This window comes from Haliotis rubra, unplaced genomic scaffold, assembly GCF_003918875.1.
Source record: "Haliotis rubra isolate DU_JTF1 unplaced genomic scaffold, ASM391887v1 Scf649, whole genome shotgun sequence".
NCBI classification, from domain to species: domain Eukaryota; kingdom Metazoa; phylum Mollusca; class Gastropoda; order Lepetellida; family Haliotidae; genus Haliotis; species Haliotis rubra.
The window spans coordinates 82,501-103,844 of record NW_025767356.1 but is presented as its reverse complement, the minus strand read 5'-3'; the positions used below and the strand labels follow the sequence as shown (position 1 = coordinate 103,844).

The following is a 21,344-nucleotide window of genomic DNA, read 5'->3' as shown; positions in this document are numbered from 1 at the left end:
TGGTTGTGGTAGCACTCTGCAGCTGTATAGTTGTCAAGGGATATTCTCCTTCTGAGCATTCTGAATGTCATGAAACGCTATTGAGACACTTCTACATAACGTCCAAATTGGTTCAATCATAATAATAGGTTTTATGAAACTGCAGTAAACATGGAAACAACTATCGGACTTTTTAAATTGTGGATGCGGACCCGTATATTTCAATAAAAGCGATAAATCATCATAGACAGTCTCTGGTCCACACAGATTCTATGTTTCGATTCCAACCATGTCATGACCATGTGTTGATGAATAACCATCATAAAGTAATTAAACCATGCATTCGCGACACAATGTGCCTCAGCAAGTGTACTGTCACCCTGAAAAGCAATACAGAAGCCTATATTCGAAACAGGTCATTTTGTGTCTATTATATCAAATCTATATAACGTACTCCACATGTCTGCCATAAACATCTTGCAAAATTACTAAAACCTAAAATATTGTAACCCATTGCAGCAAACGTTTGCTCATTTGTTCCTCCAACGTTTATGAGATGTAGCCATCAATGGCTGTAACTCGAGTACAGCATTTCAAGTTTATTAAGAAGGTTGGTATGAGACGATTTCACTGGTCTCAATGCGTGTTCAGGCTGAACATGTTGTAAGGTAGCGTTCAGTTATATAGTTCAGGGCACAGCTATTCCACCAATAAGAATGAAGCGATATCGTCATGATCAATTAACCCTAGATCGTGTCTTCTGCTTGGAATGTCGAGTATAAGCCTCAGTAGAAAGGTTAAGATCCCCCGATACGATGTCAGTAACTTGCCAAATCGAGTCTGAAGTTCTATTCCATAGAATACAGGCTACGACTTTTGAATTTTGAACCAACTGGTGAAGAGGTCGGGGTGTATTGGTGTCTAGACATTTGGCGACGACAACATGTGCAGCAATACTCAGATTCTCGACATACTCTCCCATATATCACCTCGAAGCGCGTGATCTGTAATACTCAATGAACACCTCATGGCAATACGTCCAACAAAGTTGTACTGACTCATTTTCCAACTTTCCGGATCGACGTTTGGCAATGAAATCAAGGTCAGATTGAGATGATGGAGCTGGAGGAGGAGGCTACGGGTGGCCTACTCGTCTACAACGTTGGATTTCTCTGTACAGTGCTGCCTCCTGTCGGCACGCCAGAAACCTAGGACTGTTACTTGGATTCCTCTTTCGCAAGTTTATAATTATATTTATTATAAACATGTTTTGTGTGCACCATATCAGTGCTGAGACCTGAACATGCCGTGATATAACTGTATTGCTTTAGAATCGGCGTTAAATCAACTCGACCAATCACTCATTCACTCTCTGACATGTAACACGATAACACAAGGACAAAGAATTAGGTCAGAAAGAGCGGTGAGAGCTTCACTTGAGTGTATGATTCAGCGAGATATCCTCATCATGTCATATGTCCCTCGTATATGGAACAAGGCTAGGTCTGTGCAGAGAGGATTACAGCATACGAAAACAGCAAACATTACAGAGATCGCTTCAATGCATAGAGGGTTAACACACAATGACGAACGAGGCCATTGGGAGTAGGTCAACACTGAGGGAACGCTAATCAAAGGCTGGTGATCCCAACGTTTCCCATTGATAAACAGATATACATGTTGAGTGGGCTGAAAAGAAAATAAGTTTGTAAATTACGAGAAGTCGACGAAGGTAGGCGCTTGTATATACCAGGTACAGCTGCAGGTAGTTATTGATTCGTCAGGATAGGCGACCACGGAAGTCGAGGTCACTTCATTTCACGCATGCTCATTTCACCCAAAGCTACAATGGAGAGGAGACCGCAACTCTCCCAGGGTATTCAAAATGCATAAGGCCCTCCTGTCATCTGACCAAGTTTCCTTGTCTATTGCTTTGCACAGGCTACCATGTATATCAAAACAGTATAGTACAGGATACTGTAGTGATCTATCTTTCCACTCTATAGTACAGGGTACTGTAGTGACATAACTTTCCACTGTACAGTACAGGATACTGTAGTGACATAACTTTCCACTGTACAGTACAGGATACTGTAGTGACGTATCCCCTCTCTATATCGTACAGGGTTCTCTAGTGACATACCTGTCAACTGTACAGTACAGGATACTGTAGTGACATATCGTCTCACTATATCGTACATGGTACTCTAGTGACATACCTGTCCACTGTACAGTACAAGATACTGTAGTGACGAATCCTCTCACTATATCGTACAGGGTACTAAAGTGACATACCTGTCAACTGTACAGTACAGGATACTGTAGTGACATATCCTATCACTATATCGTACAGGGTACTTTTGTGACATAACTGTCCACTATATCGTACAGGATACTGAAGTGACGTATCCTCTCATTATATCGTACAGGGTACTTTAGTGACATAACTGTCCACTATATCGTAAAGGATACTGAAGTGACGTATCCTCTCATTATATCGTACAGGGTACTCTAGTGACATACCTGTCCACTATACAGTACAGGATACTGTAGTGACGTATCCTCTCACTATATCGTACAGGGTACTCTAGTGACATAACTGTCCACTATATCGTACAGGATACTGAAGTGACGTATCCTCTCATTATATCGTACAGGGTACTCTAGTGACATACCTGTCCACTATACAGTACAGGGTACTATAGTGACATATCCTCTCATTATATCGTACAGGGTACTCTAGTGACATACCTGTCCACTATACAAGTACCAGGATACTGTAGTGACATATCCTCTCTCTATATCGTACAGGGTACGCTAGTGACATACCTGTCCACTGTACAGTACAGGGTACTATAGTGACATATCCTCTCACTATATCGTACAGGGTACTCTAGTGACATACCTGTCCACTGTACAGTGCAGGATACTGTAGTGACATATCCTCTCTCTATATCGTACAGGGTACTCTAGTGACATACCTGTCCACTGTACAGTACAGGGTACTGTAGTGACGCATCCTCTCACTATATCGTACAGGGTACTCTAGTGACATACCTGTCCACTGTACAGTACAGGATACTGTAGTGACATATCCTCTCACTATATCGTACAGGGTACTCTAGTGACATACCTGTCCACTGTACAGTGCAGGATACTGTAGTGACATATCCTCTCACTATATCGTACAGGGTACTCTAGTGACATACTTGTCCACTGTACAGTGCTGGATACTGTAGTGAAATATCCTCTCACTATATCGTACAGGGTACTCTAGTGACATACCTGTCCACTGTACAGTACAGGATACTGTAGTGAAATATCCTCTCACTATATCGTACAGGATACTCTAGTGACATACCTGTCCACTGTACAGTACTGGATACAGTAGTGAAATATCCTCTCACTATATCGTAAAGGGTACTCTAGTGACATACCTGTCCACTGTATTTTGCAGTATGCACTGTCTGGAGTCGACGTTCCTCTCTTTTTCTCGTGTCCAAAATCACTATAATTTCGTCTAATAGTGGATTTACAAACACTTGGCTACCCTCTATTTAGCACCTCATACCTGATGTTGGATCAATTAAATTTTGTCTGATGTTGGATTTAGAAACACTAGGTGACCCCTCTATTTAGTATCTCAAACCTGAGGTCGGATATACTTGCTCTTTTCTTAGCTGAATCCAAAATACCAAGTCTGACCCGATCTCCAAATTCCAATTTTATAGGCCTCCCTGCTCCTTTCTTGTGATCAATTCCAGCTCCACTCTCAGTATTCGTCTTTACCCTGTACACAGTTGAAAGAGGAGTCTGCTGTTTCTGACAGTGTGTGGACATAAGTGATACCTTCATTGTACAACTCTAAAATCAACCTTCCGTTCTCTTCTCATTTTGGAAAATGTCGTCTCTACAGTTTCCTGTACTATATAGTGAACACGTATGTCACTACAGTATCCTGTACTATATAGTGGACACGTATGTCTCTACAGTATCCTGTACTATATAGTGGACGTATGTCACTACAATATCCTGTACTATATAGTGGACACGTATGTCTCTACAGTATCCTGTTCTATATAGTGGACGTATGTCTCTACAGTATCCTGTACTATATAGTGGACACGTATGTCTCTACAGTATCCTGTACTATATAGTGGACACGTATATCTCTACAGTATCCTGTACTATATAGGACACGTATGTCTCTACAGTATCCTGTACTATATAGCGGACACGTATGTCTCTACAGTATCCTGTACTATATAGCGGACACGTATGTCTCTACAGTATCCTGTACTATATGGCGGACACGTATGTCTCTACAGTATCCTGTACTATATGGCGGACACGTATGTCTCTACAGTATCCTGTACTATATAGTGGACACGTATGTCTCTACAGTATCCTGTACTATATAGCGGACACGTATATCTCTACATTATCCTATACTATATAGTGGACACGTATATCTCTACACTGTATATATAGTGGACACGTATGTCTCTAGTATCCTGTACTATATAGCGGACACGTATGTCTCTACAGTATCCTGTACTATATAGCGGACACGTATGTCTCTACAGTATCCTGTACTATATGGCGGACACGTATGTCTCTACAGTATCCTGTACTATATAGTGGACACGTATGTCTCTACATTATCCTGTACTATATAGCGGACACGTATGTCTCTACAGTATCCTATACTATATAGTGGACACGTATGTCACTACAGTATCCTGTACTATATAGTGGACACGTATGTCACTGGTATCCTGTACTATATACGTATGTCTCTACAGTATCCTGTACTATATAGTGGACACGTATGTATCTCTACAGTATCCTGTACTATATAGTGAGACACGTATGTCTCTACAGTATCCTGTACTATATATAGTGGACACGTATGTCTCTACAGTATCCTGTACTATATAGTGGACACGTATGTCACTACAGTATCCTGTACTATATAGTGGACACGTATGTCTCTACAGTATCCTGTACTATATAGTGGACACGTATGTCTCTACAGTATCCTGTACTATATAGTGGACACGTATGTCTCTACAGTATCCTGTACTATATAGTGGACACGTATGTCTCTACATTATCCTGTACTATATAGTGGACACGTATGTCTCTACATTATCCTGTATCCTATATATAGTATATATGTCTCTACTGTACTATATGTGGACACTATGTCTCTACATTATCCTGTACTATATAGTGACACGTATGTCTCTACAGTATCCTGTACTATATAGTGGACACGTATGTCACTACAACGTATCCTGTACTATATATATAGTGGACACGTATGTCTCTACAGTATCCTGTACTATATAGTGGACACGTATGTCTCTACAGTATCCTGTACTATATAGTGTGACACACGTATGTATGTCTGTGCTATATAGTGGACAGTATGTCTCTCCTATCCTGTACTATATAGTGGACACGTATGTCTCTACAGTATCCTGTACTATATAGTGGACACGTATGTCTCTACAGTATCCTGTACTATATAGTGGACACGTATGTCTCTACAGTATCCTGTACTATATAGTGGACACGTATGTCACTACAGTATATCCTGTACTATAGTGGACACTATATGGCGGACACGTATGTCTACAGTATCCTGTACTATATAGTGGACACGTATGTCTCTACAGTATCCTGTACTATATAGTGGACACGTATGTCTCTACAGTATCCTGTTCTATATAGTGGACGTATGTCACTACAATATCCTGTACTATATAGTGGACACTTATGTCACTACAATATCCTGTACTATATAGTGGACACGTATGTCTCTACAGTATCCTGTACTATATAGTGGACACGTATGTCTCTACAGTATCCTGTACTATATAGTGGACACGTATGTCTCTACAGTATCCTGTACTATATAGTGGACGTATGTCTCTACATATCCTGTACTATATACACGGACTACAGTATCCTATCTATACAGTATGACTCTACTGTACTATATAGTGGACACGTATGACTCTACAGTATCCTGTATATATGACACGTATGTCTCTACAGTATCCTGTACTATATAGCGGACACGTATATCTACAGTATCCTGTACTATATGGCGGACACGTATGTCTCTACAGTATCCTGTACTATATGGTGGACACGTATATCTCTACAGTATCCTGTACTATATAGTGGACACGTATGTCACTACAGTATCCTGTACTGTACTATATAGTGAACGTACTATATAGTATCCTGTACTATATGGTGGACACGTATGTCACTACAGTATCCTGTACTATATAGTGGACACGTATCTCTACAGTTTCCTGTACTATATAACGGACACTTATGACTCTACAGTATCCTGTTCTATATGGCGGACACGTATGACTTATGTCTACAGTATCCTGTACTGTATGGCGGACACGTATGTCTCTACAGTATCTCTACTGTACTATATATAGTGGGACGTATATCTCTACATTATCCTGTACTATATAGCGGACACTACAGTATGTACCATATCTCTACATTATCCTATACTACAGTATCCTGTACTATAGTGGACACGTATGTCTCTACAGTATCCTGTACTATATAGCGGACACGTATGTCTCTACAGTATCCTGTTCTATATAGCGGACACGTATGTCTCTACAATTTCCTGTACTGTATGGCGGACACGAAATGACACTCTACAGTATCCTGTACTATATATAGTGGACACGTATGTCGATCTACAGGTATCCTGTACTATATAGTGATAGATTAAAAAATGTCGTCTAATGTTAGACACTTTGATTCATTCGAGTTTCTACCGATTCAGTTCGTAACTGAAAATCAGTGTGTAAATGTTATAGTGCTTTACAGGCCACCAAATTCTGGAAACATATTCTTTGATGATTTCTCGGCACTTTTGGATACACTGAACACAGTTAATGGAAAACTGTTAGTGTGTGGGGATTTCAATTTTCACATTGACAATCCTGAAGATGCTAACGCAAAACGTCTGCTCTATATCCTGGATACCCATGGTCTCATACAAGTTGTCAGTGAACCAACCCATTCTAGGGGCCATATTCTGATCTGGTGATCGTCCGTGAGCAGGAACTGGACATAAAACACATGACCTTTGATCACTCAGTCAAGTCGGACCACACATGTATTATCTTTACTGTGAACATCAGAGTCAAGAAAAGATCGAGGAATGTTGTCACGTACCGGAAATGGAAAACGTTGACATTAAGTCTCTCGGTGAAGATATATCAACAGCATGTGTCAGTTACCAAGGCATGTCTGTTTCTGACGCTGTGGACATGTACGATTCACTGCTCCGACAGCTAGCAGACCAACATGCACCTGTCAAAACCTGTACCATCACAACCCATCCTGAGTCTCCATGGTATAATGATAACATCCGTGCTGCAAAGAGACAGAGGCGGAAGCTGGAACGTCAGTATAGGAGAACAAAATTGACCATCCACAAACAGATGCATAGTGAACAGTGTAATGCATTAGCATCACTGATTGAGGCTGCAAAATCAGACTTCTATAAAGATGCCATTAATACAGCTACTGGACAGAAGGAAGTGTTCAGAATTGCCAACAGCTTGTTGTTTAAACGGAACTCTCTTGTTCTCCCATCTCACACATCTATTGATGAACTGGCTAATCGGTTTTCGGGCTTCTTCACTGACAAGATCAACATCATACGCCAATCCTTCAAATATCACCATGATGCCGCGAAAGTTCCAGTAATCACGAACTCCCTTCCTTTGTCCTCGTTTAGATCTGTGACGGAAGATGAAATGTCCAAACTTGTCTCCAAATGTCCAGCGAAATCATGTTTGCTTGACCCATTACCAACGTGGCTCTTGAAACAAACCATTCAATCTCTTCTTCCTATCTGGACGTATATCACCAACAGTTCGCTAAGCCAAGGTGTAATGCCTGATCAACTGAAGACAGCAATTATCACTCCCCTCATAAAGAAGAAGAATCTCGATCACGAATTGTTAAAACACTACAGACCAATATCCAATTTGACATTCATTTCTAAGCTGATTGAGCGCATTGTTGCTTCTCAATTCAGAGACCATATGAGCAGAAACAGCTTCTATGAAGAGTGCCAATCTGCCTACCGATCCTTCCACAGCACGGAAACTGCGTTGCTGAAGGTTCAGAGCGACATCCTAAGAGGCATAGACACCGATGGAGCGGTCATTCTTGTATTGCTGGATCTCTCAGCTGCTTTTGACACTGTTGACCATTCTGTGCTACTCTCTACCCTTGAAAACAGGTTCAATGTCAAAGATCTTGCATTAAGGTGGTTTGTCTCCTACTTAACAGACCGGAGGCAGGCAGTTGTCATCCAGGGTGAAAGGTCAGAGGCAACGTACTTGAAGTTTGGAGTGCCTCAGGGCTCCGTCCTAGGCCCCCTACTTTTCACATGCTACACATCTTCCCTCGGTGATATTGTAAGGTCCTACAACTTGAGTATGCACCTCTATGCTGATGACACGCAAGTCTACTTATCCTTCAAGCCATCTGATGCATCTTCAACCAAGTTCTCCTTTTCAAGAGTAGAAGAATGTGTTGATTGTATCAAGAGTTGGATGTCATCGAAATATCTTAAATTAAATGATGATAAAACTGAGCTCATTGTGTTCCACCCTCTTCGACTTCAGAAAAAGCTTCTGCTTCCACAGTTTTGCATCGGTGAATCTGCAATAAAAATGCGGCCACATGTTCGCAATCTTGGTGTAATCTTTGACTCTGCCCTCAGCATGGAACCCCATGTTCGCAATGTCTGTCGCCAATGTTATTTCCATCTGCGCAACATTGGTTTGATCCGTCGATACTTGGATGTGAAATCTGCACAAGCTCTAGTTCAAGCATATGTAACATCCCGCTTGGATTATTGTAACTCTTTGCTGTCTGGTGTGCCAAAACAAGTCCTCTACAGGCTACAGAAGGCACAAAATTCAGCCGCACGATTGATCTGTCAAATTAAAAGGACTGAACACATCTCTCCTGCCCTCAAAACCCTACATTGGCTTCCAATTCGCTTCAGAATCGACTACAAAATCCTGCTCCTTGTTTTCAAGTGTCTAAACGGTCTAGCTCCAAAATACCTCTCGGATCTCCTTACACCATATCACCCAACTAGATCACTCCGCTCAAGGGACCAGTCTCTCCTTGAAATACCACAAACTAGAACTAAGTCATATGGGGACAGGTCTTTCTCTAGAGCAGGACCCTTCCTCTGGAACAATTTACCATCCATCCTTCGTTCCGAAACAGAACTGTCAAATTTTAAAAGTGGACTCAAGACGCACCTATTCACCTCTGCACATGGATAAAGTGGACTCAGATAGCGCTTTTGAGCAATTAGATTGATAAAAAGCGCTTTACAAATATTTGTATGTATGTATGTATGTACATTAACTTGTACTATATATTGGACACGTATGTCTCTACAGTATCCTGTACTATATAGTGGACACGTATGTCTCTACAGTATCCTGTACTATATAGTGGACACGTATGTCACTACAGTATCCTGTACTATATAGTGGACACGTATGTCACTACATTATCCTGTACTATATAGTGGACACGTATGTCTCTACAGTATCCTGTACTATATAGTGGACACGTATGTCTCTACAGTATCCTGTACTATATAGTGGACACGTATGATCTCTACAGTATCCTGTACTGTATGAGTGGACACGTATGTCTCTACAGTATCCTGTACTATATAGTGGACACGTATGTCACTACAAGTATCCTGTACTATATAGTGGACACGTATGTCACTACAATATCCTGTACTATATAGTGGACACGTATGTCTCTACAGTATCCTGTACTATATAGTGGACACGTATGTCACTACAGTATCCTGTACTATATAGTGGACACGTATGTCTCTGTATCTCTACATGCATCCTGTATATATACTATAGGTGGACACGTATGTCTCTACAGTATCCTGTACTATATAGTGGACACGTATGTCACTACAATATCCTGTACTATATAGTGGACACGTATGTCACTACAGTATCCTGTACTATATAGTGGACACGTATGTCACTACAATATCCTGTACTATATAGTGGACACGTATGTCACTACAGTATCCTGTACTATATAGTGGACACGTATGTCTCTACTATCCTATCCTGTACTATATAGTGGACACGTATGTCACTACAATATCCTGTACTATATAGTGGACACGTATGTCACTACAGTATCCTGTACTATATAGTGGACACGTATGTCTCTACAGTATCCTGTACTATATAGTGGACACGTATGTCACTACAGTATCCTGTACTATATAGTGGACACGTATGTCTCTACAATATCCTGTACTATATAGTGGACACGTATGTCTCTACAGTATCCTGTACTATATAGTGGATGTATGTCACTACAATATCCTGTACTATATAGTGGACACGTATATCTCTACAGTATCCTGTACTATATAGTGGACACGTATGTCTCTACAGTATCCTGTACTATATAGTGGACGTATGTCACTACGTATCCTGTCTACTAGCGGAACACATGTCTCTACAGTATCCTGTACTATATAGTGGACACGTATGTCTCTACAGTATCCTGTACTATATAGTGGACACGTATGTCACTACAATATCCTGTACTATATAGTGGACACGTATATCTCTACAGTATCCTGTACTATATAGTGGACACTTATGTCACTACAATATCCTGTACTATATAGTGGACACTTATGTCTCTACAGTATCCTGTACTATATAGTGGACGTATGTCACTACAATATCCTGTACTATATAGTGGACACGTATATCTCTACAGTATCCTGTACTATAGAGTGGACACGTATGTCTCTACAGTATCCTGTTCTATATAGTGGACGTATGTCACTACAATATCCTGTACTATATGGTGGACACTTATGTCTCTACATTATCCTGTACTATATAGCGGACACTTATGTCACTACAATATCCTGTACTATATAGTTCACGTATATCTCTACAATATCCTGTACTATTTAGTTCACGTATATCACTACAATATCCTGTACTACATATTGAACACGTATGTCTATACAGTATCCTGTACTATATGGCGGACACGTATGTCACTACAGTATCCTGTACCATATAGTGGACACGTATGTCACTACAGTATCCTGTACTGTATAGTGGACTCTTATGTCTCTACAGTATCCTGTACTATATGGTGGACACGTATGTCTCTACAGTATCCTGTTCTATATGGTGGACGTATGTCACTACAATATCCTGTACTATATAGCGAACACCCATTCTATATTTCAGGCTTACCTTTCGGCCGGTGTGGAACTGTTTGCTCAGATATTATACAAAATACTTCTACCTTTATCTTTTGTATCCATTTATCTTTTTGTCCCTGATGCAAAAAGACTCGATTCACACCATAACCTTTCGTTACATAATTTGTGACAAACTTATATTCATGTTTCCTTTATCGTTTTTTCGCTCGCTCGCTTCCTCTCTGGCTGGTTCAGAATGTAGGCGAGAAACGCACACAGAAATGCAACTGGCTATAGATACTTAGACAGTCAAACGGGCCAGCAAGTTGCTGGATACACTAATGTCATTGAGCTAGAATCTTCCCCTTGTCGCTGTTATGAAGTTTACGTGAAGGCAACACACACAATTCTGATGCTCCGACAGTGATGATCTACGTACAGCTCATTGTAAATTTGTTCAATTGAATGAAATGTATTTCTCCTTGTGCAGGAAGATACAATCCAATATCCGTATCCAATGCCACTGTGTGTCATGTCATTGTTGTGGAGGAAGCATTAAGTAGTTCTCCTACTCAATGTAAATTTACCAACTTGAATGTCCCGTCACACAGAATGCTGTATTGAAATGATCGTTTTCTTCCGAATTGTGTTGTTCCATCAAATGTCGTAGATTTGTTTCAGCACTGCTTGAACGATGCCATCGCCAAAGGTCGCCATCTGCTATCCAACCACAGATCTTTTTGAAATAATTAAGAGAGAGCTACCTGATGCCGATGTACAGCTGTTCACTAAGCCTTTGTCAGGTACGAATAAGTCAACGATATTGTTGCATACAATAAGTTTACGACACTGGTGTCTATAATCCATTCAAAATTATTTTACATCATAGATATACCTTAATCCAGGTTTGAAGACATATGAAACTTTGATGTGTAAATATCAACGTGCAATCACCTGAAGCCATTACGACCCTCTGACCTAACGAATGTCACGAAACGTTATGTGCTGTCGCTCAGATGAATGTTAGCCATCAATTAATTCGTGTTTGTTGTTATTCAGTTCCAATCAACAGCATTTTCCTATTTTCTGGAAAGACCCTTTTCAAAAACTATATCAGTAATCACCTGATACGCAGGAATTTATTTTTGAACATTGATTATATAAATACAGATAACCCCAAAGAAGAGGAGGTGGCGTTTTTGTCTCAGGTTGAGGTTCTGTTTGGATCGCCTCGAATGATGGTTGACGTCATCCCGCTATGCACCAGTCTCAAGTGGATTCAGTTACCTCAAGCTGGTATAATTGTGTAGTCATGATATAACTTCCAGATCTATGACAGGACTAATACTTCATATTGTTGAAAACTATCATCAACATACATATACGTCATATAATAATAATAACTTTTGAAGTTGATAATATTCATAATGAAAAGGATTGCTGAGTATCTGTCCATGACAGATGTGGTTGCGCGTATCAGTGTTAAGACCAGTTAAATAATCTACGCCCTAATCTACACTTCTATGACGTCAGGGGTCTTGTATGAGTGTTCCTTTTGTTGCAGGTGCGGATAAAATACTGCATCTTGTATCGGAAAATACGGTAATTCATTAATGAATCAAACACCATACGTATTACTTACTTAAAGACCGATTTGAACATCAAAATATACAATAAAACGTCTTGTTCCTCCACACTCCGTAATGAGAAGAGGAACACCTTTTTTACTGATAAACAACTTCTTTATTGTAATTGATGCGACGTTTCGACGTTTCGGTGTAGATCACACCGTTATCAAGCACGTGATCTACAGGATCTACACCAAACCGCCGCATCAGCTGCAATAAAGAAGTTGTCTACCTACAACAATGTTTTCCTCTACATCATACCAGCTTGTAAATGATACTTAAAGAAACTCTGATTTGAGATTGATGATTGTCGTTCTTATATGATATTATCCAAATATACAATTAAATGGACATTTCCACTTGTCGAATTGAATGACACGTTAGTCCGTTGATCCAGAAGATTTCACAGTCGACTGTGATGGCGCAAGGAGGAGATGTGTTATACATTATACTGCAGCAACTACATTCAGAGATAATGAGTTTCTCTGCTTGTAATGTAGGTCAAGAAAAATATTATTGTCACCCGCAACGGAGAGTCATTTGCCAAGCCACTGGCCGAGCACATCATGTGTCAGATACTGACCACAAACAAAGGTCACTACAAATGGTATGACCAGCAGAAGAGGGCAGTGTATGAGAGGTATGTTCATAGTCGCTCGATAGTCTTCACAGGGACTTGTTGCAACTACACGCCACGTTGTTTCCTAACATCAGAGCTCATGCTATCAAAATCAATGAGATCGTTTTTGGTAATTATGTAGATAATATTGATTGTCTTGAATAGTTGAATAGCCGTATGCATTGCCGGGTCGTTGCCGCGCAGGAATTGGCATAGTCGCACACATTCACCAGGATATATACCCATTCACTGACTTGTCGCAATAATGTTTGCATGACATTAGTGAGGAGTCAAAGGTAAGATTCTTACGTATATATATTTTTAAGATTTGAACGTTGTGATGCTACCTATGACCACACCTCTTCGTGCCATTCACAAAACAGATACGCTGGCCAGTTGGAAAGAAACGTCCTGTTATTCCCATACCTAAATAGTTACTGTTGTTTTTAAAACTTTTAACACGTTTTAAACGTGTGCATGGTATCTCGGTTGACTGGGACTAACATCCAGCACAAATCCAGACCACTACACGCTTGTTTAAAATACACTGCTATAGAAACATTGGAAGCTCCGGGCGGTCTTGAATACAAATGGAATATCCCCCAAATTGTATAAGTGTATTCAATTTAGTTATAAGAATGTATATGCTTGTGTAAAATATGATAACAGCTTTTCAGATATTTTCCGCTGTGACTTTGGGTTAAAACAGGGTTGTATCTTAAGCCCGTTATTGTTCAGTCTGTTTATTAATGATCTGGCTTCAGCCATAGAGTCGGAGTGTGACCACGGTATACAACTCCACCCAGTTACAAAAGAGAATTGATACTCTCGAAAAATATTGAAATGACTATTCTCTAGCTATTAATATTGATAAGACAAAATTTGTTGTATTTAAAGGTGGTGGCGTTTTGTCTAAACACGAAACGTGGTATTATAAGGCTATCCAGCTGCAATGTCTCCCTTCATATAAATATCTAGTTGTCGTTTTTTTCCAAAAGCTTATCCTGGTCAAGACACATTGATAATATTGTTCTACAAGCAAAACGGATTCTCTTTGGTATCTTACGCTCTTTTTCACAAGTTATACCATTGCCTTTGAGATTCTTTTTCAGTATTTTCAACTCCAAGGTTCTTCCAATCCTGATTGATGTATGGTGTTGAAGTTTGGGGATTATCTGTCAGTAAAGGAATTGAATCAGTCCATGTTCTGGCCTGTAAACGTGTCTTGGGTGTAAAATCAGGACCATCTAATGAAGTTGTGCGAGGGGAATGTGGCAGATACCCCCTCTATATCACAGCCTATACACGCTGCATCAGGTATTGGGTAAAACTTATCAGTATGCCAGACAACCGCTATCCCAAAAGAGTTATGACATGCTTTTGTCGTCGAATGGGAAGACAACCTGGGTGTCTCAAATCTTTACTTAATAATCATGGTTTTGGCTATATCTTGGAAAGACAACATGTAGATTATGTTACCTCTTTTACTGCTGGGTTTCCCCACAGGTTAAAATGCACCTATGAACAGGAGTGGCACGACAATATCGTTAATAGCCACAAATATTATAATTATTCTATGTTTAAGACTGTTATCCAACCCGTGTTTTATCTTTCTGCTATAACCATAAATAAATTTAGAATTGCACTTGCACAGTTCCGCTGCAGCTCCCATTAACTAGCCATTGAAACTGTCAGATATCTCGATATCCCAAGGAATGAAAACAAAGTTTGTAACACTGGACACGTGGAGACTGAATACCACTTTTTGCTGACCTGTGAAGTCTATGATAATCCCCGCCAGAGATATACTGAGAGAAACAAATAAAGGATCACAGAAAAATGCAAGCGTTTCTTTATTATTTTCCAGTTTTCATCACCACAGCGCTACTCAAAGCTGGTGGTGAAAACTGGAAAATATTAAAGGAACGCTTGCATTTTCCTGTGATCCTTTATTTGTTTCTCTCAGTATATATACCTCTTAAATATTTTGAATTTCCAACTCTGACAAAGTTCAATTTACTTATGTCTTCTCAACAAGAATCTGTCATTAGAAATCTGGCCTGCTACGTCTTCCATGCCTCCAATCTTCGCCTCAAAGCCCTTGTATAGTATAAGTACCTTGTAAAAGCATGTATTACTGTATGGGGACTGGTATATCATCCTTGTCCCTTGCTGTTCTATTACGAGTACCTTGTACTATTATGTATCATATTATTTAGACAGGAATATTTTCTATCCCTTAAATCTCCTCTTTAACACATTGTATAAGTACTTCGTAAATTTAATGATTATGTGTATAAGGAATGCTGGGTCTTCCATGTCTTGAAGCACTTGTACAAGCGCTTGGTATAACTATGTATCGTTGAAAGTGGTCTGTTATATATCCTATGCTGCAAATCTCTGCTTTCAAGCACTTGATTACATACCGTGTAAAACTATTATCTCCATACCATGAGACATCTGTACTTTGTTAAACCCATGCATTACTGGATATGGGCCGTCCTATTTTCCATGTCTAGATGTTCTTGTATAGGTATCATTATAACATGTAGCGTTGGATATGGACTGTTATATCCTCTAGGCCTCGAGTTTCTGCCTTAAAGCTCTTGTATAATCACCTTGTAAAACTATAGCACTGTATATGGATTGGTATATCTTCCAAGCATTGAGGCACTTGTATAGGTGCCCTGAAGAATTATGCATCACTGTACATGGACTGTTATATCTTCCGTGCCTCTTGTATATGGTCTGCCATATTTTCTATGCTGCAAATCTCCGCTTTTAAGTACCTGTTTATATACCGTGTAAAACCACTATTTTCATACCATGAGACATCTGTACTTTGTTAAATCCATGCATTACTGGATATGGGCCGTCCTATTTTCCACGTCTCTATGTTCTTGTAAAGGTATCATTGTAACATGTAGCATTGGATATGGACTGTTATATCCTCTAGGCCTCAAGTCTTTGCATTAAAAATCTGGTATAATTACCTTGTAGAACTATATAGCACTGTATGTGGATTGGTATATCTTCCAAGCATTGAGGCACTTGTATAGTGCCTTGTAAAATTATGCATGAGTAAAATTATGCATCACTGTTCGTGGACTGTTAAATCTTCCATGCCTGGATACACCTGTATAAGTACCTTGCAAAATCGATTGTATCATCACATGGACTTGCTGTACCTGCATAAGTTCCCTTATAATGTATGGACCATGTTGTACATAGGGTTGATGGCCCACACCACTGTACCGAAATAAGAGAATTGAGAGACTATGGGTTTTTACCCAGGTGCCCGAGAAGCGTCCAGATATGTGTTGATCCCCAGTATTGGAACCAGTACACCACAGCCCTCTGATAACCTAAAGGGAAACAATGTACAGCAATTACAGCACGGTGTTACACTGAATAACACTGCCACATAACCATTGCAATGGATGAGTAATAATGTGATACGCTGTACTTCACATATATGTATTCATTCTCATTTCAGAGAGAGCATTCATTCCAAGCCTCTGTCACTGACATCAGTTGGGATACTAGGACTGGGCTGTATTGGACGTGAAGGTAGGTATATGTATATCTTGTTGGTACAAATATGTTCGTCCTTGGCGTTTATGCTAATATTAAACATTGTTCCCTCCTGTCTGTTTTTGTCAGCCGCCAGAACGTGCAAGTTCTTTGGGATGAAGGTATGGGGCATGACCCGGACTGAAGTAAAAGAAGATAAGAAGTCCCCGTATGTTGACGAGTACAGGTATACTCTGCACATTCCTGTTACAGCGGTGTTAAGATGCCGGGTAGTCTGGCAAACTTCCTACAATTATTAGAACATTCCAAAGTATGCTTATTTCTTAATGTGTTATTGGTCGCATTTATTACACAGATGTACATAATGTTTATTCCACAGGACAGAGAGTTCGTTACATGAAATCCTGTCTGAATGTGACTATATCGTCAGCATACTACCATCGACGGAACAGACTCGGGGCTTGTTGTCGGGAGATGCATTCTCTTACTGCAAAAATAAGGTACACGTCGTATTTTGGCCACACAAGTTCGGGTGGCTTTCAGGAGCTGTAGTTAAGATAATGTGAACATGGAACATGTGAGTGAGTTGAATGATAGTTGTAGACGGATGGAACATTATAATGACCTGCAAGACTTGACCCGTATGTGAAGCTGATTTTGTGACACAATTTTCCATTTCCAGAAGACTACCTTCATCAACGTTGGACGGGGAGATGTGACGGATGAAGAAAGTATCCTGAAAGCACTCAGGTTAGTATTGGTTTTTGTTTACCTATTTGCTGTTGCACCAGGTATATACAGGTATGCGGTATGTAATAAATAGTTTGGAACCCTGTCATTCCAGTGACTGACATGTGCTTGATTCGTACAGAACTTCATTTCGATTGATCAAATGACTGCGTCTGACCTCCCATCCACATTGACACCTATCTATAGTCTTATCCCGAGTCACTACGGATTACTTAGAATATAACTGACCTAAACATTGTATACGACGGCTGAAGGACCGAAGTCACGAATAAATTGTTAGGGTGTCAACACAGCATGGTATTGATTCCGACAATGTGAGACGTAATTTGTGTGACTCAATCGTGAAACTTGAGCTTGTATATATATTGCTGTCTGACGTCTGCTTTATCGCAAGACAAAGGCAAGAATTCTCATGTGTACATTAACGCATTATGTTAAAAATATAGATAGTTTAAATGTACGTTCTTTCGTAGGAACAAGTGGTTACAGTACGCTGCACTAGATGTCCACAACCCCGAGCCGCTGCCTGCCAGTAGCCCCCTGTGGAGCGAGCCAGGGGTCATCATCACACCCCACATCTCCGGTGGTCTGATACTGTACCCTGGGTACCAGGAAGATGTAAGATGGCATATGTATTGCGCTGTACATTTACACACAACTGGCTCATTCGACACAAGATAACCCTAGAACCTCGCTACTCGTCACAATGTTTTTTTTTCAGAATGGCTTGATGTGAGCAGTTTGGAGTAGTAGCTATTGATCTTCTAAGATCCCCTAACGAATAATGTCTAGGTGTATTTATGAAGGCTCTGGATAATCCTTGTAACGATCCTCTCTGGTCTGGATCTTGATCATCTACAACATCCACCATGATGGAATATAACGATTATCATAATTTACAATGAAGCGTCCTTGTTGCTGGCGAGCAAACTGGAACACCAATTGTCAATCAGCGGGGTACGCAGGTACAGGGTTAAGTATTAATAGTGTTGGTCTGTTGGCTCCATGTCACAAATATTAAATTACACCTGTCGTATACGCGTTTCAGAAATGCATCGTTTATATTTAGTTGAAACTATGTGATGTAACTGAGATACTGCTCACAGGAGTTCAGTCGTAGACCTTGCCAGTTCTTCCGAAATAATCACTGCTCTTTACCTGTGACTATTGAGGCGTTATTCTGTTACAGAGAGCCGAGCTATTTGTGAAACAATATCGCCGCTATGTTAACAACGAACCACTGGAGTACGTGGTTGATGTGGACAGAGGCTACTGACGACGTGCTGGATTCCCTTCCCTACCGCCAGGAAGGATCCGATTGTATTTACATTTGTTTTAGAATGAACAGACCTGTGGTTGTACAGTCAACCATACCTCCCTACATCTCAACTCGTCAGCATAATGTATACCTGCAGCCGTTCTTTGTTGTTTCTTGTGTTCGATGAGACAAAATATACATATGATTTCTAAGGTTAAGAATTGGAATTTACAAACTGTTAAGAATGATATACACATGAAAAGGGAATAGCGAATACATGCTGAACAAATGGTATGAGTTTTATTGTTCTACCACCTACTCCGATGTAGTCTTTTGAGGCATCCCCGAGCTCAGTCATATGAGTGTATTGTGTGTTACGTCAGACTGTGCGTTGACACTATATCCCGTCTAATACAGTGTATATAACACACGTACCTTTGTTTGTTGGTTGTCCAATGCTTTCAAAGTAAGCACTTATGAACTAAATACATTTGCTGCCAACTCTACGAACCATGCACCATAGCTGAATCGCCTACAACGCTGTACAGAGACAGACATGTGACGCGTCCACGTGAACATATCTTAGTGAAGGCAACTATTTGTCCAGAAAGAACTAGGAAAAAAGGAACATGTTTATTGTAAAAGTCGACACGGGGACTACATTGCGGGACCAAATGCGTGAAATTTGGAAACAGAAACATTTCAGTTCAAAAGAGGTATTTTCACTGGAGTACTTTCTGACGTGTTCTGGTCAGTCAAGATACTCCACCAGCGGACACAGAAAGTAGCTTCGTATGTCTTGTTGTTGGGCTGGGTTCTGGGTGACTATCTGTATGTCATCAACTTGAGGCTGAGGTGAAATGGGGTATATTATAGTCGATACAATATCGCTGCAGTCGTGACTCTGTCTATCTGTCTGTCTGTCTCTCTCTTTCTCTCTCTCTCTCTCTGTGAGACTGTGTGCGTGTGTCAGTGAGTATTTGTGTGTATGGACGTGTGTGTGATACAATATTAGAACACGCATTTTGTGATGTGACTCTGTAAATTTGTAAATATGTGTGTGCGTGCGTGTGATTGTGCGTGTGCGGGCGTGTGTGGCTACTTGAACAAATACAGAATAATGTTGGTTGTTTATGTCAACCTCACGGAATCACACTTCTAACATGAATACGGTTACCACATCAGACATGTCGATCTGACTCCGAGCCGACCGGTGGTTGTTTTATCCGCTGAGTACATAGAGCCAGGCAGGGTAACATCAAATACCATCCTTCACGTAACCCCGGTACCGAGCTTCCCCCTGAAGGCAGGATTCCGTCCTTTGGACCACTGGGGGGCATTGAGGTCGACGTGTTTAATCTTGTAGAGATAGTCTTGACACCTCATATGTACTATCCAGTGAGATGTATATTATGGATATCTGGTGGGCATCATTTAAGATTATTCACTAATTGAACAGATTTGAAATTTAAAATGCACGATGACATACAAATGATAAATTGCCGGGAACTACTTAGAGTGGAGTTACAACCGGATTATAAACACGGAAGTTTCAACAGAATATAGCAAGGCACACACACTGAAGCTGGTAACACGACAGGACCTGCACCAGTGCACTGCTCCGTGAGTAAACAAAATTTACATGGTGCGTGTTCGTACTTCGCGTAATCTGATAATGTAATGATTATATCGTTGGACAGCATCAGGTTCTGCAATTGGATAAAACTCTAGAATTCTGTGGATGGTCTTAATCCTTTTGCGATCACGTCACATCTCTTCAGTAAAGTAAGGATCCGCCATCCAGGACTTTATGCAATATTCACCAAGGAGTTTGTAGCTTACGTCTTGTTCTGTTTTGGCATGTGTTTAGAAGTTTGGCGTGGCAATACGCTCATTTTAATAATATTGATGGTCTACAGGGAGAAGAAACGACTTGGGACATTGGACGGTTTTAGACCACAAGTATATGCATGAAAGACATAAACAGGCATCTTATTATTGATATTGCCACACTTCAGTGTGTCCCCCGACACAGCACTTCCATCGTCGACTGTCCAAAACACTGCTGCAATGAGTAAGTATGACAGCATCAGATTGTGTCGGTGCCTTGTTGTAATCTAAAGTGAAGGTTCTATAGGTAACCGTAACCCAGGGTTGGTTTAACCGCATGCGGCATGGTCGACCTTGGTTTCTTATGCGTCGTGTAACTTCACCCGATTGTTCCGAGCGACGCACACTTGCTAATTATAATCACAGTTCGACTTTTAT

The 21,344-nt window shown here is 40.4% G+C and overlaps 2 protein-coding genes across 4 annotated transcripts in view; both read left to right on the top strand.

The window, feature by feature from the left end:
• Window positions 1-1,369: 1,369 nt before the first annotated feature.
• LOC124257085 (glyoxylate/hydroxypyruvate reductase A-like) lies at window positions 1,370-19,506 on the top strand. 2 transcript variants are annotated; one of them, XM_046691074.1, is made up of 11 exons: window positions 1,370-1,711; window positions 11,969-12,090; window positions 12,458-12,583; window positions 12,852-12,889; window positions 13,416-13,555; window positions 17,031-17,104; window positions 17,198-17,294; window positions 17,448-17,568; window positions 17,751-17,818; window positions 18,292-18,436; window positions 19,008-19,506. In XM_046691074.1, the coding sequence occupies exons 2-11, from the start codon at window positions 11,982-11,984 to the stop codon at window positions 19,092-19,094; spliced, it is 1,005 nt and encodes a 334-aa protein (XP_046547030.1). In that variant the 5' UTR covers window positions 1,370-1,711; window positions 11,969-11,981; the 3' UTR covers window positions 19,095-19,506. The 2 variants fall into 2 exon arrangements, with proteins under 2 accessions (XP_046547030.1, XP_046547029.1); XM_046691073.1 differs by having other exon boundaries at window positions 11,958-12,090.
• Window positions 19,507-20,661: 1,155 nt separating this feature from the next.
• The window catches only part of LOC124257079, a 2,300-nt gene continuing 1,617 nt past the window's right edge, over window positions 20,662-21,344 (top strand). The window contains exons 1-2 of one of the 2 annotated variants that reach the window (XM_046691060.1): window positions 20,662-20,699; window positions 20,996-21,150. In XM_046691060.1, the coding sequence (XP_046547016.1) occupies window positions 21,147-21,150 (4 nt within the window). In that variant the 5' untranslated portion in view covers window positions 20,662-20,699; window positions 20,996-21,146. Of the gene's footprint in view, window positions 20,722-20,995; window positions 21,151-21,344 lie in introns of both variants that reach the window. The other variant, XM_046691061.1, reaches the window with a different exon arrangement.

Coding starts and splice junctions, on each gene's coding strand:
- LOC124257085 (XM_046691074.1), top strand. CDS start 11,982: ATGCCATCGCCAAAGGTCGCCATCTGCTATCCAACCACAGATCTTTTT. Junction 12,091..12,457: donor GTTCACTAAGCCTTTGTCAG/GTACGAATAAGT, acceptor ATATAAATACAG/ATAACCCCAAAGAAGAGGAG. Junction 17,295..17,447: donor CCGTATGTTGACGAGTACAG/GTATACTCTGCA, acceptor TTTATTCCACAG/GACAGAGAGTTCGTTACATG.